This window comes from Camelus bactrianus, chromosome 9 (assembly GCF_048773025.1).
Source record: "Camelus bactrianus isolate YW-2024 breed Bactrian camel chromosome 9, ASM4877302v1, whole genome shotgun sequence".
NCBI lineage: Eukaryota > Metazoa > Chordata > Mammalia > Artiodactyla > Camelidae > Camelus > Camelus bactrianus.
In genome coordinates, this window is record NC_133547.1 from 30,980,445 (window position 1) to 30,997,568 (window position 17,124).

Genomic DNA, 17,124 nt, shown 5'->3' on the forward strand with positions numbered 1-17,124 from the left:
ATTTCACAACTGTCTAAGGAATAATATTAAGCGACAGGGACGTTTCCCATGGTGAAGATGTCACGATCAACGGGAGGCTGCCGTTTCCCATTTGTCTCTGCCCGTGGGCCACCGCAGGACACCTGGGCTGTGCCCAGGGAAAGGCGCACTCTGGCAGAGTCGAACTGAGGTCAGTAGGGACGCCTGGGTCAGAGGGACAGCAGGTGAAACGCTGAAATAACTACCCTGTCATTATCCTCTTTAGATCTGAACTAGCTTTATATATATGGTTGGATCTGGCTGGCGTTTACTGCAGAATTAACCCCAAACTGCTCTATCTCAAAATCTATATGGTTGATGTGGGATTGTACTTGCAAAAGAGCCAGCAAAAGACTGTGTTGTTTAAAATGCTTTATAAAATTTTATTTGATATTAATTCAATCATACAGATTTTGTGGTAAAGGTGCATTTCAAAAACTGCAAAATCAAACATTTAATTTTTCTAGATCTTGCATTTGTCATCAAAATATGCGATGGATTGTCACATAGAGATTTACTACTTATGGATTCGTATTAAAATATGCCTCAAAGAGAGATAAATGAATTTATAGAATGCTATTTGCTGATTATGAAAATAGAGAAATACAGAAATATTATTTGGCAATAGCATAAAATATTTATTTCTTTTTTATTCAATTACTTTTGAAATTCCACATAAACACTAAAATAGAGTCATTAAAGCAGTAATTGCACATTTAATATCTATTACCAATACTATATTTTTCATTCTTGAGCAATGAAACATGTGACCCACTGCTGTATAATCTGGGCTTTGTTCAAACACTGATTGCTCTAATCATGAAGGTTACTGTTAGAAGCAGATAGAACAGATCTGTGCACAGCGAAAAAAGAGTGGCTTTAACTAGAGCTTCATCCTATCTTCTCACTTTGTTATGAACATAGTTTAAATATTTAAAGAAGATTGTCATGTTGATTCATTGGTGGAGTCGGGACACCTGTCTCGGGCATGAGCGGTGAATAGCGCAGTGCGGTAGCAATGGGCACTAAACACTCACTTGTAGCCTCCAGCACCAGAAAGAAGTTATTTCAGTGAAGGGGTCTTTAAAAAGTTTAGCAGACCCTCATTGGTTTTCTTTTCCTGCCACAGTAAGTAATTATTTGACTTTACTTGAGCTTTGTGGAGCTAATAATATTTGCTTAGAGACAGTGTTGAAATTAAATGTAATTTTGAATTATAAAATGTTTCCTTGGACGTGAAATTGTACTTTGTTCTAAAATACTTAATTTCACTTACAATTGGAAATCAAAGACAGGACACAGCATAGGGCAATGTGGAAACCATCACATTGATCGCCACAAAAATGTTAATATTCTTCACAATGGACAACTGATGGTGAACATCCAGTTAACTGCTACACAGTTATTTAACTGCTATGAGAAAAGAACTATGGTATTTTATGACCATTAATTGAATGGTCACTGGCAGTAGAGTTTTTTTTTTTAACTTAGAAATTTATTTAGAAATTATATTTTATTTAGAAATTACGTTTTAATTTAGAAAGAGCTGAGTACAAAGATCACAATTAAAAAGCTCAGCATATGTAGGTGACCTCAAAGTTCACGGCAACTGTTTCACAAATCACCTTAACACACCGGATTCACAGCTAAGGGCAAGCCTCTCTTTGGTTCATAAGGTGTTGTCCTGGAAACCATTTTGATGCAGTCGATAATAGGGCAGACGGAGAGACACAGGGTACAGCCTGTACAAGCGTCAGTAATGGTGGGCAGGTGGGTTTCGGGATCAAACTCTATAGCCTGCAAACAGAAATAAAGAGCATTGCTGTCACTGCCCACAGAGGTCAAGAATGCCCCCATTTTAGCATCGGCGTTTTTGTCCACTGCAGGAGAGCTGCGCTTGCAGGCGGCAACGCCCAGCGCTATGGTGCAACTATAGCAACGGCTGAGCTGCTGGAGAGGAGGGGGAGAAAAAGAGGAAGAAAAGAAATCCTTTTAAATTAGAAACACAATGTTTAAAATTCCTTAGAGGTATTCTTCTTGCTTGGTGAGAGGGAAATATTTCATAACATAGTAACTCTCTAGGTGCCTGTGTTCTGAGCACAGCGTGGGTCCCTGCAGCTCTGTCACCGCCCGGTGGGTGTCGGCCACCTGAGGATGGCAGGGCGTGTTCACACCTTTCCCTCCTCACATGCCTGGTTCCGGACTGTGGGAAGGTGCCATTGTGGCATGGGATAATGAATGCACTTGTCTGGATTTCCAATCTTGCGTGTAGTGTTTAGAACGAGGCAGTAGAAAACATAAATTAGCTCAAGAGCCAGCTTTCAGGTTTGAGAATTTCGATGTCGATTCTAGGCATTGTCCCACCACAGAGGGTTAAAAGCACTGAGAGCCGGGGGAGCCGGCACCCCTGGCTCCCAGTCCTGGCTGACATTCCTCAGCTCAGAGAACCAGGATATGGCTTCCAGCTCTAAAACTGCTCAGGATTTCGAGAAATTCAATAACATACTCCTTTCTCCCTCCCTCCCTCTCCTCTTTCCCTCCTTCCTTCCTTTCTTTAAACGTGAAGCAATCTATTCTATGCAGTTAAAATACTTAGTGTGAAATTTACAATTGAGATTTTTATTCAAGTAATGATGATTATTTGCCTGTTAAAGAGAAACATTTCAACTGTAGAAACAACATGCAAGAATTTCCACCTCGGGGGAACTTCAGGGCAGCCGTGTGGAGGCAGAGGGGACTCAGGGACTCCTGTGGTGGTCTCGCAGAGCAAGTCAATATTTTTACTCAGACTGTTTGCTGATTTGGAAGGCTCAGCTTGGGGGCTGAGAAAAATTATGAGAGACATCAAGCCCCTACTCTGCCCCAGGTACTCCTTGAGACCAGATCTGCAAATCTTTCATTTTCAAATAATTACTGAATTCTGATTTTTTCCCTGTGTTATATACATGTTAAAATCCAATTCAATATTTTTGTTGTCTAAAAATTTCCCTCCCCCAAATGAAGTTACTTGTAACTATATTTATTTTCTCTTATGCACATGAAAATAAAAAGTCTCATTAGAGTAAATTATGTCAGACTGCTTAATATTTTTTAAAAATTATGATCTTTAAGGAAGCAACCATATATCTGCACAAGAGCTGTAGTTATGACAAACCATAAGAAAATCTGTCCACACAAATTGTTGCTATGTTTGGTAAAACAGCATCTCAGATGGCTGTCCAAATGAGTAAAATCTACTTTTCTTTCTTATGAATCCTTTTATAAATAAAAATTCAAGAAGCAATTGATGAAAATAAAATAATGTCTTAGAAATCTTTGAAAGTTTGCAAATATATAAAACTTTACATTTAGTTGAAGATTTTGATTTTCTATTTTGTATCTTTTTGAGGTAGAAGAGTCAAAGGAGGACTTTTAAATTATCTTAAAATGCATAATTGTGATCTTTTTTTTTTTTTTACTCATTCATAACATTTTTTTGCTTAAGTTGTACTAAGGCTAGAATTCCAGGATGGGAGTCATAACCTCTCAGACTTAAGATGTTAGGACCCTGAGGCTGTGATTTTACTGACAAAACTTCCTGACTTACCTCTGATTGGTTGATTAGAGGAAAGATGAAGTGCAAGTGAACGTGATATGATTAGCATGTTCTAAATAACTGTTAGAGATACTTTTCAGCTAGAAAAAAAGTGATACACCTGGTAAAAATTTTGGTATAGAACTAGTGATAAAATAAGGAGGAAGATAATTTTAAAAATTAACATTATGTCTGTCATATCTCTATGAGGCGGTCAGAAGAATAGGTAAAATCTTACACGCAACATGGGACCTTCCTCCACACTGACTGAGGTAGACGACCTTCAAGTTTTTAAAATGAGCTGGTTTATCAATCTTGAAAATTCATTCATCAACTTAAAAGGATCGTGTTTTGCTTTATTATACTTCTTCATAGCTTGAAAAGTTTAATGAAAATAATACTATTCTGTAGTTTTTAGCCTAAACACAGCTGAAGGCCTATTTTTGCTTTATCGTCCCATGGGCGACTCCCAGCTGAAGGGTGAGGAACTGGGAAGAAGACTGTGGTTCACTGAGTGTGGAAGGAATACAACTTGCTGGCTTTTCCAGCTACAGGGGGGTTTCTGGTCCCAACCTGCACAACGAGTTGGTAGGAAAGTGCTTTTTCTTTCTAACTGTAATTAAAGCTCAATCGATACTGAATGGAGAATTCTCTTCTGGTAGAAGGAAGCAGGTCCTTCCAGAGGAGTGGCAGTCACGGTCGTTCCTTTCCACTTCCCTCCGCATTAAAGCGTGAAGCTTCCTAATGTCCATAATTGTGTGAATTCCTCTTTCTGTTTGAATTTTTCCTTCCAATTTTATGGGTGATGAAATGATATTAAAACAATACTGTGCACTGAATAGCGGCATAGTTAGTACAAGTTATGGCTTCCTTAAAAAAAAAAAATCCCTACACTGTGACGGTGAGAAGACAGAGAGAGATGTCACGGCTGAGAAGCAATATTTGGCACGACTGGTCTGAATCCCACATTTAGTGACAGAAGATGCTTCCTGCTGCAAAAGCCGGAAGAAGTAACCCTCACAGCATCCTCATTGCAGCAGAATGCTTACCTGGTAGCCAGAGTCGTTACAGGTCATGTAGCATTTACCACAGTTGATACACATTTCTTCATCGATCACAGCCACAACTTGCTCTGTGTTGCTCAGTTCACCAAATGTTCCGAGGTACCGCAGAGCGTTTCCAATTACATCCTGAAAGATAAGCACTGAATTACTTACAGTGTTCATTTTAAAACACTACCAGGCGATCGTTAATATTAGTCCACACGCCCCTGTTTTTATAGAAGTTCTTATTATATAACTTACGAGGCTTTGGATATTACAATTCTCATAGATACACTATTCATAATTGTAGCTTAAATACTTGTCTTCTGAAAGATGGCCTCTCTCTATATATATATCTAGCTCAGAAACATGAGACCTAATTAATCGCATTCAGTAGGTTTTCTACAAATGATCTAAATCAGTGTTTCTGTGGACAGAAGAAATGACACCTTTTCAGTGGTTGTGGCTTACTTCTTTTCAATTTTGGACTTTGATCCAAAAGTAATGAAAAGTGACAAAGGGTGATACACTGATACCAGAAAACTTCAGATTGCTAGGAATGAGGGGAATACAAATGTGAATGTGATGCGTTCAGAGCACTGCATCTGGATTCTGGATTTTCATTTAGGAAGGTGCTTTGATGGCATACCCACCTGCCATGTCTTGAAGAGTATATTTCTTTAGTTAAAAATTCTAATCCATGTTAATTAATTAGATTAACCTAATAGCTAAATAAGAGGGTCTTTTACTATTAAAGGACTAGAACTTTCTTCATTGGCGACTGAGGATTTTTCATGCCGTTACACATTGCTTTGTTCTTCATACTAATTGGAAGCGTGCTTAATATGTGAAGCACAGGAGATGTTTCATCAACACTGTTTCATAAAACAAAACAGAAGAATGTAACAATGTTTGTCAAATTAGTATGCTGTCAAGATTTTCTGCTTCTGTTTTTAACTTTTAACAAGACAATCTTTTGTTTGAATTCAAGGTCCATGTTCAAGGTTTGACTCCTATTTAAAACCCTCTTCCTGTAATCTCTTTGGTATTTTATTTGCTGCTCTTCCTTCTATGACCTTGGTTACCCTTTTTTACTTTTTTTCCTCCTCTTTCAGCTGTAAATGACAATGTGCTCATGACTTTGAGCTTTCAAACTGAAACGATGTTTACATTATTATATACAGTTCATTTGTGTATCTCTCAAGGAATAAGATGATAGAAAAGTTACTGTTTTTACTACTTTCTTGTCAGTGTGTTGAAGGTATAATTTCGATTCTACTGCAGTCTGTTTGTAGGGGAGCCCTTGATGTCCAAGTCACTATCTCCATGGTGAATTTCTCTCACAAACTCAAGATCTACATTTATCAGCTGCATAACGAATATTGTCATTAGAATTTGGCACTTCAAATTCCCCACTCACTGAACTTCTCAACAAAACCACAGAGCTGGATCTTCCATCTGATTTCCTCAGTTTTATCAACAGTTAGGATTTTTTTCAATCCCTGAGGCTTGAAATGTCAGAGTTGTATTTCACTCCAGCTTCTCCTTATTCCAGTATCTCATTTGTTACCAAGTCTTGCGATTTCTGGATGTGCAGTGTCTTTTGGATCCTCTTTCCATGTCTACTTCAGCTTTTAACCATCACTAATTAACTTCCCATGACTTCCAGTGGAGTTGCCAGGGTCTACATGCTAAGTCTCACCCTCATACTCTCCCCTTTCCACTCGACCTTGTGCAGCGTTGTCATCTGAACGCTGCACAGCACAGACTAAGTTTCTCACTACCTTACTCAAAAATCTGTTGAACTAAATACAGTTTCCCATTTAAGCCCAGCATTTCAGGCTTTCTACCAACACGTCTTTTTTGGTCTTATTTCTCACTTCCAAACACCATACACTTCAGCTACACTGGACACATGCCCCACACTGAACACACTTGTCAGTCAATTCCTCTGGCTCTTAATTATATCTCGAGCCCTCTGTCCAGAATACCCTTCCTTCCCCACTCCACTTTGAAAAATTTTGTCCATCCTTCAAAGACAGCTCACACGCCCTACGTCATGAAGATTTCCTCAAAGCTTCCCTCTGCTTTCCTAACCAATTGAAGACGTGGTCTCTCTTTTCCTTTTCTCCTTCTTCCTTCATCTCCTGCCTTTTTTACTTGTCCCACTCTCCCGTCCCCATTTTCTCTTCTCCCCTCTCCCCCGCCCCTCCCCGCTAACGGCCTGTCGTATTTTATCTATTATATGGAACTCATGATTACAGATAACTTTGAGTTCTAACTATGTGTCAGGCTAGTGCTGTACTTTCTAAGCATTTTCTCATTTAAATCCTACATGTTTTATAGACGATGAGGTGACTGACGCTCAAGGAATAAAATTAAAATACATGATTCAGACCAGTGCTGCTTAACTTCAGATCCTATGATCACAACCACTCGGCTATGCTGACTCATCCATTATTTCTTCAGCAAATTCTCCTTCCTGTTATAGACATTTTCTATATTTAGCTTCTTCTATGCAGTCTGTTGGCAGGCTTTATTCATCTTTGTGTCTCGTGTGGTGTATCTCACTCCCGCAGATCACTGAAATGTAACGGGCACTCAAATATTTGTTAAAATAAATAGATCTCTCATTTCTCTATATACTAAATATACGGCATAATATTAGGCACCTAGTTTTAGGGGCTAATAATTACTTGTTGATTTATTGAATATTTTTATCACAAAAAGATCTGAGCACTTCTTTAAATACAAAAAATCATAGTCAAAGTATCCGGATAGGTTTAATATTTTCTGATAATATTTTTAGACAGTAAATGCATGCGTTCCCTCTCTGGCTTTAATGACTATTTATATGTGACAGAAAATAATTTTTTTTCCATGCAGCATAAAGCCACCTATAAAAGGAGGTGGATCAGAAAAAAAAACAGAAAGTAATTTTTTCAGTCTAGTAAACAAATCAGTCAAAACAGTTGTTTCATTGAATTAGATCCCAGCTTGACCGGAATCATCGGCAAATATTCAAAAGAGATTAAACAGAGAACTCCCTAGATGATCATCAAGCTTATATGTCTTATTCAAAAGAAACAATGTGTATTTCTAAGAGATTTATTGTAGGAAGCAGATTCACATTCTGTGTATATTGAATATGCCTTTTGCTCTATATCGGAGATTTGCTGTTGTCATTTATTAAAACATCATTGTTTAATGTGAAACTAAATAAAACAAAGTCCTTGGAGCCTCTAAAATCTATTAACACATGGCGTTAAGGAGTCATTCCTCATTCATCATAGTTCTTAAGAAAATTATGTTTTTTTAAACTGGAGGAAGATAAAAGAATGACAACTATTTTAAATTATTTTGGAAAGAGTATCAAAGAAAATGAATTATTCTACGTGGCTGAAAATGTGTATGTTTGTTGAAAACTCAAAGCTTCCAGGTAGTACTGCCGACTTATGAATACCCTTGCGGACACGTTCTGGAATTTGGAGTTTGTTGAAAGATGCGTATAATCAGTAAAGCACAAATGGCTAGTCTAGCCCCTGTTGGACACACATCTGTGGAGATTAGGGAACCCACATTCATTATTCCAAGCAGAGTGTAGATATACAAAGGTCGGGCAATCTGCCACAGTCATTCCTGATCAGTGGGGAAGTTTATGTGCGAATGTGTATGTGGGAAAAGTGATCCTAAATTCTTCAAAGTATAGATGATACATTTGATTTAAATACAAGTGTTCCCGAAATTAGTAGTGGGAAAAGTACAGATTCCAGAATCATATCTTTGTCAATCAATTATTTGTTTGGAATAATCAAAAGTATTTTTTTAAAAAAACTAGATCAGTCAATATTTCTGTTTGATATAAAATTTAGAATCAAAGGGTGAGGAACTAGAGGCCCCCAATCCACTCCCTGCTGTATCATATTTCATGTATCATATCGAGTGTGATATACAAATATAATGTATTGTTAGTTTTGGCCAATTATTTTTTAAAGACAATGGAAGTACTTTCAAGTTGTGACTGTTATCTGGTATGTTAACTGTTCTTCTTGGCTTTAAGTCATCTACACATCTGATTAGCTCACTATCTACACACTGATACCAGCAAAAAAGTGTCATTCAAAGGCCAGGACCAAGGACAGTGTGCCGTGGGCAATCACTGTGACTTCTGTCAGAAACAGATCCAGTATTTACAGTATTTGGGCATAGCTGTTTAATCACTTTACCATTTTCTTATCTGTACCATTACCAGTGTCACAGGTTCTTATCTTTTACACCAAGTTCACTGCTTGCCTCATAAACCTATCATAACACGAAATGAAATAATCTGGTTTGTTCTCACTGAATTTATGCTGACGCTTAATTTCTCCCTTTACCAATGCTCTCAAGTCAGAAGTTTAATGATCTTTAATGAAGCTTTCTGATCTACTTCTATCTTTTCCCCACTCCCCATGTCACACTCACCTTTTCCTTTCCTAAAGAACCCAGAGCAACCCTTATTTTTTTGCAATGTGATACAGCAAAATCATGCAAAAATACCTTCAAAAATATAGCATGCAACTTACTTTTGATATCTTATATAATGTTCTCCACTAGGAGACAGGGAAGGGGATGGTACCATTAGAAAAGGAAGTCTTAGGTTTAAATTCAGTGAACTCTGGTAACTGAGGACTCACTGTGAATATGCTGAGTTGGGAGCTCAGAGACAGAGCATAATTCAGGAAATAAAGTAGTAGACTGGTGGAGAGGGTGAGAGAAGCAAGCAAAATGCGCAGAACATCTAAACAAGCAACTCTCCAATGAAGACATACAAATGGCCAATAAGCACATGAAAAAACACTCAATATTGCTAAATATCAGAGAAATGCAAATTCAAACTACAATGAGGTATCATCTCATACCAGTCAGAATGGCCATCAATCATTCAAAGGTCCACAAACGATCAATTCCAGAGAGGGTATGGAGAAAAGGGAACCCTCCTACACTGCTAGTGGGTATGTAGTTTGGTGCAGCCATTATGTAAAACAGTATGTAAATTCCTCATAAAACTAAAAATAGACTTACCATATGATGCAGTAATCCCATTCTTAGGCATGTATCCAGAGGGAACCTTAATTCAAAAAGATACCTGCACCCCAGTGTTCATAGCAGCACTATTGACAATAGCCAAGACATGGAAACAACCTAAATGTCCATCGACAGATGACTGGATAAGGAAGCTGTGGTGTATTTATACAGTGGAATACTACTCAGCCTTAAAAAATAATAAAATAATGCTATTTGCAGCAACATGGATGGACCTGGAGAATGTCATTCTAAGTGAAGTAAGCCAGAAAGAGAAAGAAAAATACCATATGATATCACTTATATATGAAATCTAAAAAAAAAAAAAAAGACAAACAAACTTATTTACAAAACAGAAACAGACTCATAGACATAGAAAACAAACTTACAGTAACCAGGTGGGAAAGCGGGTGGGAAGGGATAAATTGGGAGTTCAAGATTTGTGGATACAAACTACCCTATATGAAATAGATAAACAAGTTTCTACTGTATAGCACAGGGAAATATATTCAATATCTTGTAGTAACTTATGGTGAAAAAGAATATGAAAATGAATATATGTATGTTCATGTATGACTGAAGCATTAAGCTGTGCACCAGAAATTGACAGAACATTTGTAAACTGACTATACTTCCATAAATATATATATATACAAAAAAGGAGAGAGAGATTGGATAGAAGCAAGGGAAGGTCTGGGAGTGAAGTGGGTGGGAGAGGGTGGAATGGGAAGGACCTTACTGCTCAGAGAAGCAGATGGGGGACGTCTGGGTGTGGCCAAGGTTGGTTCAGTACAGACCTGTGACCCTGATCACTGTATTCTTTTTCACACGGGGTGGCTCAGGCTTTAAAAGCAGCAACTTCTTGTCAGACACTTTGCATGTAAATTCATCTAATGAAGCTAAATGTAACGTGCTTTTACTATCACCTTACCTTTCTTGGGCTTCGCCTCTCAAATGTGTTCTCCCTATCCATTTCAGTTCTAAGAGCGTTCTCTACGGGGGTGCTAGAAAGACAACAAGTGCTGAGCAGCTCTAACTGTAAGTTAACAGTATACCATCTGCTCTAAGCAGTGGGTGCATTTTCTTTTTTGTTTTTCTTTTCTTACTTTTTTGTTTTTACTTTTAATAGACAAAATACATTTCCATTTTTCCTAATATTTTTCTTTTTCCACATTCAGATAATTTGAGGCTTTGGTACTTCTGAACATTTTTTAATTCTTGATGCCACTCTTTTGCTCATTATTGGTAATATGATCTCTATTTTCTCAAATGACCTTTGAATGCTGAGTTATCTAAATGCTGGACCTTTTCTTGCTCCTTGGGAAAGCTCTCATCTTCTTGATCCGTGTTTAGGTTTGAGTCTCCGACTATGGGGCTGTTTACTATTGTTCCTGAACTTCTGTAAGTAGATTTGCGAAAGCTGGTGTGCTCGCACAGCCAAGCTCGGGCCCCTTCTCTGTGGCCTAATGAGCTCTAAGATGATACGGGATGGTTCCTTTTCTCTGCGATTCTGTTAGCTGCCATTTGTCCCCAAACAGATTTTCATAAGGAGCCAGAAAAAAGCCAACGCAGTGAATCCCTCAGTGCTGCTCTCTCTTTTGTGAGATTTAATTTCCAACAAGGCAATTTGACAATTTTCCCGATGTTTTGCCTTTAGTGGAGTGGGATTTTGATCTGAGGTCTGTAAAGGCTTCCATCCTGCTCTGTCTTGCCCGTCCATATTCACCATCTGGTTACGAGGTCTCTGATGTAGTCCCAGGATAGCATTTCTGCTTTTCTTTCATTCCTCTCTCCTGCAGCTGCCTCCTCCAGGCTTCACCTTCAGGTTTGCGGTTTTCCACGCATGTGTGTATCTTTCTGACATGCTGCCCCTCCCCCAGCCCTTCGATTAGACCTATTTATTTCAAACAAGATACACCGTCATATTCCAGTCAGAAATCACATATCAAAACATCCCTATACAACTTAGGAGACCTTTTTTTTTTTTTTTTTACTAAGTTCTGTTCATGTTTTTTAAACTTCAGTTTGAGAATCTTTCATCTGCCGTTTATTGGTACATAGACAACTGGGAATGTTAACGCCCCCAGCCTGTTTCTCTGGTATCTTTTGAAAATTGCTAGGAAAGTCTTCCACTATTTTTCTTTCTCTGCCATCCCTTTTTAGGCTCCATGGTATCTAATATGGCCTTACAGTTTTATCTGAGAACTCTTCTCCTCCCGCTTACAACTCAATTGAAATAATAAACCACTCGATCAGGCTGACTGGTCTCCTGCCAACACGGTCTTGCCAGTCTTATGAGATGCAGTCTATCTCTTACTGGAAGCAGCAGGAAGAAGAGATGAAAACATCACTAGTGCCCCTAAACCATTCATTTTTCTACCCAGAAATTCAAAGACGTTAGAGATACATTCCTGGCCTCTATAAAGAGAATGAGAATTCATTCTCATATATATCAACAGAAGTGAGAAGCAGTCGGGGAGCTTGGTAAGTCTTGGCAGGCTCTCAAACCTCTGTTACATGCTGCCTGGGTGTACGGCACGTTTCTCATCTAGCAGGGCCAGTGTGCACACTGTCACTTCAGTTCTCCTCAGCCCAGAGACAAAACTGCCCCCCCCCCCCCCGCCTGGTTTCTTTTCTCCAGCACAGGTGACGCTGCAGAAGGCGTCAGGAGCTTCTGTGGAAGGATTCCTTTATGTCCACGGCAGGACCCTGGTCTCTTCTTCTCACTTTATCTCATCCTTTCCCTCTCGCCTTCCAGCACTAATTTTGATTACCCTCCTCTTCCTCACAATCCTTGTTAATTTCTTTCACACAATCGACGCCTCCATAATATGGCAAGTACGCATGGTGAATGCTGTGTAATTGTGAAATGAAAATCAAGATGTGGGGTTGACAGAGAGGAAATGGGCTGGATGCCAGGCTGATGCCGGGGCCCCGACCGCGGTGCAGGAGCCGGGGCTGCCAAGACCATTGTTTTAGCCTCCAAGGAGGCAAGGAAAAGCTGGAGAGCCTGCGGGCCCTATTGGTTAGCAGAGGCTTCCCGTCCTCGGGGACCCCCTAGTCACGGTGTAACCCTGGGAATAACCGTGCTTGAGGCTCTATCTGAAATTCTTAGCAGTTTAATCAGTGCATCCCCTGCCCCACTTCACATCATGTTAAGATGGATCAAGAAAACTGGATTGTTTTCCTCATTATTTTCTCTCAGTTTGGTCCTTTCTATGAAATCTTACTGAACAAAAGAATGAATTTGCCACTCCGATGCTAGTATCTGGTTGACCCAGGGACTGTGTATTGGATTTAAAGTCCCATGGTTACAAAACTGTTCCATGTATGAACAATATGCTTGGCAAACATACTGGTGTGCTTGAAATGCCACTTTCTTCTTCTCCTTCTTCTTTTCCTTTCCATGAGAGACAGCAGGAGACAGTGATTAAGGGCCCAAGACCTAGAGCCAGATTTTGGAATCAAATCTGGGTTTTGATGTCTTCCTAGCTGTGTGACCTTGGGCAAGTTATGCAACCTATCTGTTTATGAATTACTTAATAAGTAAAATAGGGACAATGTGGGTACCCAACAGTGCGATAGTGAGGATCAAATGAGTTAATTCACAAGTATGCAGAACAGTGCCTGAAACCTCATAAGTACTCAATAAATATTAGCTTTTATTATTAATTCTCTGCTTAATTAACACTAATTTATTAAACTCCATGTTAAATATCACCATCTCTGTGAAGCTTTCCACAATTACCCGAGGCAGAACTAATCCCATTCACTCCTCTGTGTTCCCAGAGCATTTTGTACATATTTGATTGAACTGTAAATAATTTTTAACATGTGTCTTTCTCCCTTGCTATGAGCTCCATAAGGATGGATATCTTTCTTTTTAAAATTCATGCAGTATTCTCAGTTTCTAGCACCATTCCTGGATGGAGGTGAGTACATCATCAAAATATGTCAGCACTACAGCTCCACCCGGATCGGGAGAACCCCTGTGCCTTGGACCACCCCTGGTACGTCTCTGGACAGTGGCCCGGTCCTTAGTGCACTGCTGGTCACATAGCAAATACTCAATAAATACCTACTGATTGACTGATATTGAAACTACCTACCTCTGAAGCAGCAGACCATTAAATCTTATCTGAGGCATTTGAAAGGGAAAAAGAACAAATGGCGAGATCTACAGAGCATGGCTTGCTTAGAAATAATATTGCCACACTCATAACCAGGGAAGATGGGGGTAGATTAGAAACTTGAATGCATGACTGAAAAACTTGTTCAGACAAGAGGGGCGTAGTTAACTTTGTGGGGCCCTGGGGCCCTTTTCTACCGCAGATGGGAATTACACACTGTGCTAGCTGAGCGGATAAACAAAGCGGTGTCGTGGAATTTAAACTGTTCAACAGAGGAATCTATGGAGGCCAGGCGAGAGGAGGGAAGAAACAGAAAATAGATGGGTGGGCAGAGAAAATATTAAGCATGAGAACAGGTAACCCAGGGCCTCTAGGAAAAAGGGAAGAAGGAAAAATGGTCTGTCAAGAACAGAAGAAACACTGTGGGGAAAATACAAAAGTAATGCCGGAGCAGCAGAGGGGAGTGCGGACCGCGCGGAGGAGGCGCGGGAGGGTAAGACACCACCAGCGCGGGAAGCGACGTGCACGTCGGATTCCCGGGCAGGGGGACAGTGGCCCTTGAGGGGAACGTGGCTGTTAGTTTGAGTGGGGACCGGACCACCGCAGGCCGTGGCCTCCAGATGGAGTCCGGAGTAATGGGCCAAGGGGCAGGGGGCTCGTGTGAACATGGCGGTAACCGTGGCCCCTTACGTGGGACTCGAACTCCGCTTTGTGCAGTGCTCGCACGCACCTCACGTCACTGCGAACAGCGGAGCTGAGGCTTTCTGACATCACCCAGTGTTTATCTCTGTCCCGCCAACCGCTCACTAGGTCCTTACAGCAGCCTTCCAGCCAGGCTCCCCGCTTCTCTCCTGTACCAGCACCGCAGCCAGGAGGGTCCTTTGAAAACCTTCTTCAGATCATGTCATTCTTCATTTTCAGAAGCCTCGGTGGTTTCCTGCCAAGGACTTCCCTACTCCGGGGTCTCTGCACCCCCCGTTCCTTCTGAATGGAATGCTCTCCCCCCAGATGGAATGATCGTCAGTTTAGTTTTGAGTATGCTGGTCCTTAGGCACCTTGTTTGCGTGGTCTCTTGATCACTCTCTCACTCTTCAAGGTGTTTACTCCTGTGCCGTTTAAGCAGGCAGACATCCCCTGCCCAACCTCTCGGCCAATCCCTTCTCTCCTACCCCTGCCGTATCTTCCCCGGGGCCCTGGGACCATCTGACACAGTATGCATTCACTCGTCCATTTGCTTATTGTCTGTCCTCCTGACTGAAACGTCGGTGCCGGAGAGCGGGGCTTTTGTTCTGTTCACTATGAATGCCGCGACTTCAGCAGCGCTGGGACGTAGAGAGTGCATGAAGAACTGTGGGACGATGGGTGAATGGTGAAATGGGGATGTGCTGGAATAGGGCACGTATTGCTAGCTGGAGGTTGGACTCTCAGTGGTTACGTGTGAAAGAATGAGACAATACCCCGACGTCACTGCTAACGTGAGCGGTGCTTTCTGATCTGTGGGCCACGTCCTCATTTTGTTTTTTCCCTCCACATCATCTTTTCCTTCTGATTACTCTCTTTGATTACTTGTTCCTATTTGCTACCTCAGAACTTCCTACTCCCTCATAGGATATTAGGTTAAGTAAGAAATAAAAAAAAATTTAGTTGAAGCTTCTGTCCTGTGCCTGACACCCAGTAGGCAGTCAACATGTCAGTTCTTTCTGTACCTCCTCCAGCACAAGCCCATAATTAGCTTGAGTTCATTAACTTCAACATGCTCAAATCTAAAGTTTTCATCCCATATCAGAAAAACAGAAAGAACATCAACCCTAAAAACACTAAGAACAAAACCCTGATTCATTATCTTTTGTTTTTCTTTATCTCAGTTACTGGGACTGTCAGCATCTAATCATCTCAGTCTCCTTATTTTCAACTCCTTACTGCCCCTTCTCCCCCAGTATGTAAGGAGAGTCACTAAATTTTAGAGGAAGAATCGATGAGACTTCATCAATTTCATCTCTGCCTCTGTTTCCATAACGATGGCCACTCACCAAACCCAGGACCACGTGATGGAACGCAGGGAACGTTCCTTTCCCCTGCACTCTTCTAGTCACTACCCAGTCTACAGGGCTCCTCTGATGCCACGTCCTCAGAGAGGCCTTCCTCGTCGCCTTTGATCTCAGTCAGGTCTTGCAATGAAAGAGATGCCACACATTCTGTATTTTTCCCTTGTAGTTTGTATTACAAATATAATTGTAGATCATCTGTGCAATTCTTTGTTTAATGCCTGTTTCTTTCTCTGTTCTGTATGCTTCATGAAGACAGAGGCTGTGTCTGGTTTATTTATTGTATTGTAGGTGCTCAATGCCTAGCATATTGCTTACCTCAAGGTAGGTATGCGGTAAAGATTTCCTGAAAAATACACGGAATTCTTCAACACTTCCAACTTGGTTGGCCTCCAGCGCTTTCTGTGTTCCTACTTACCTTCTTGACTTCATTTTATCGGACATAATGGAAGTGGGGAGCCACCCTAACCTGTGGTCTCCTTCCAGCTGTCCACTCCTGACATAATAACTAAGAGTGGGTAACACTTATTTAGGATATATTTGGCGCAGGCTAAAAGCACTTCCCACATTACGTAATTTATAACCCCATGAGGCAGACTCTTAATGTCACCTCTGTCTAGCAGGTTAGCTAACTGAGGCAAGTTCATGCAGCTGCTACATGGCAGTACGCTAATTTGAACCGCGTGACAGAGTAGTTCCAGGCTTCAATCAGAAATTTAATCTGCTAAAATCTTACAAACTTTGCTATGTATTTCAATGAAGGAAACAGCTCCTTAAGACTTCCTAGTGGTTACTTTCTTCAAACACAGCTACTTACTAAAATGACACAGGTAAGTCCAAATTCAGTTTCATTAAAAACACATGGCATTGCAGTGGGTAGAAAATAGTAAGATTTGTCGCTGTTTTATCCAAGATGACGTTGTATTGTCTGGACTCCATTCCTTCCCTACTTGCCAAGCATACGGCTTCCGCAATCCTGCCCTTTCAGGTAGGTTAGCTCGTCCCTCCCAGCAGATGATCACAGGCAAGCCTAGACTGTCCTGGCAAAAGCAAACCGACATTTCCCTTGACTGCATTTCTTCTTATCACTTTCCCTCTGATCTTTCTCAGGTTCAGGAAGGAGAATTCCATATGCCTTGTCTCTACTCTTGAAACCTTTATTCATTCTTCAATTTACCACCTCCTGGATTCTATTTCTCACAATCCATTGCAGCCGCTGAGGCCAAGATAAACTAAAATATGAAGGTCTG

At 40.6% G+C, this 17,124-nt stretch overlaps 1 protein-coding gene across 1 annotated transcript in view; it reads right to left on the minus strand.

The window, feature by feature from the left end:
- Positions 1-377: 377 nt before the first annotated feature.
- DPYD (dihydropyrimidine dehydrogenase) overlaps positions 378-17,124 on the minus strand; it is a 720,294-nt gene continuing 703,547 nt past the window's right edge. Inside the window, exons 22-23 of the mRNA XM_074370016.1 lie at positions 4,642-4,782; positions 378-1,815 (exon numbers count right to left, since the gene is read on the minus strand). Coding sequence (XP_074226117.1) covers positions 1,645-1,815; positions 4,642-4,782 — 312 coding nt within the window. The 3' untranslated portion in view covers positions 378-1,644. The remainder of the gene's footprint in view (positions 1,816-4,641; positions 4,783-17,124) is intronic.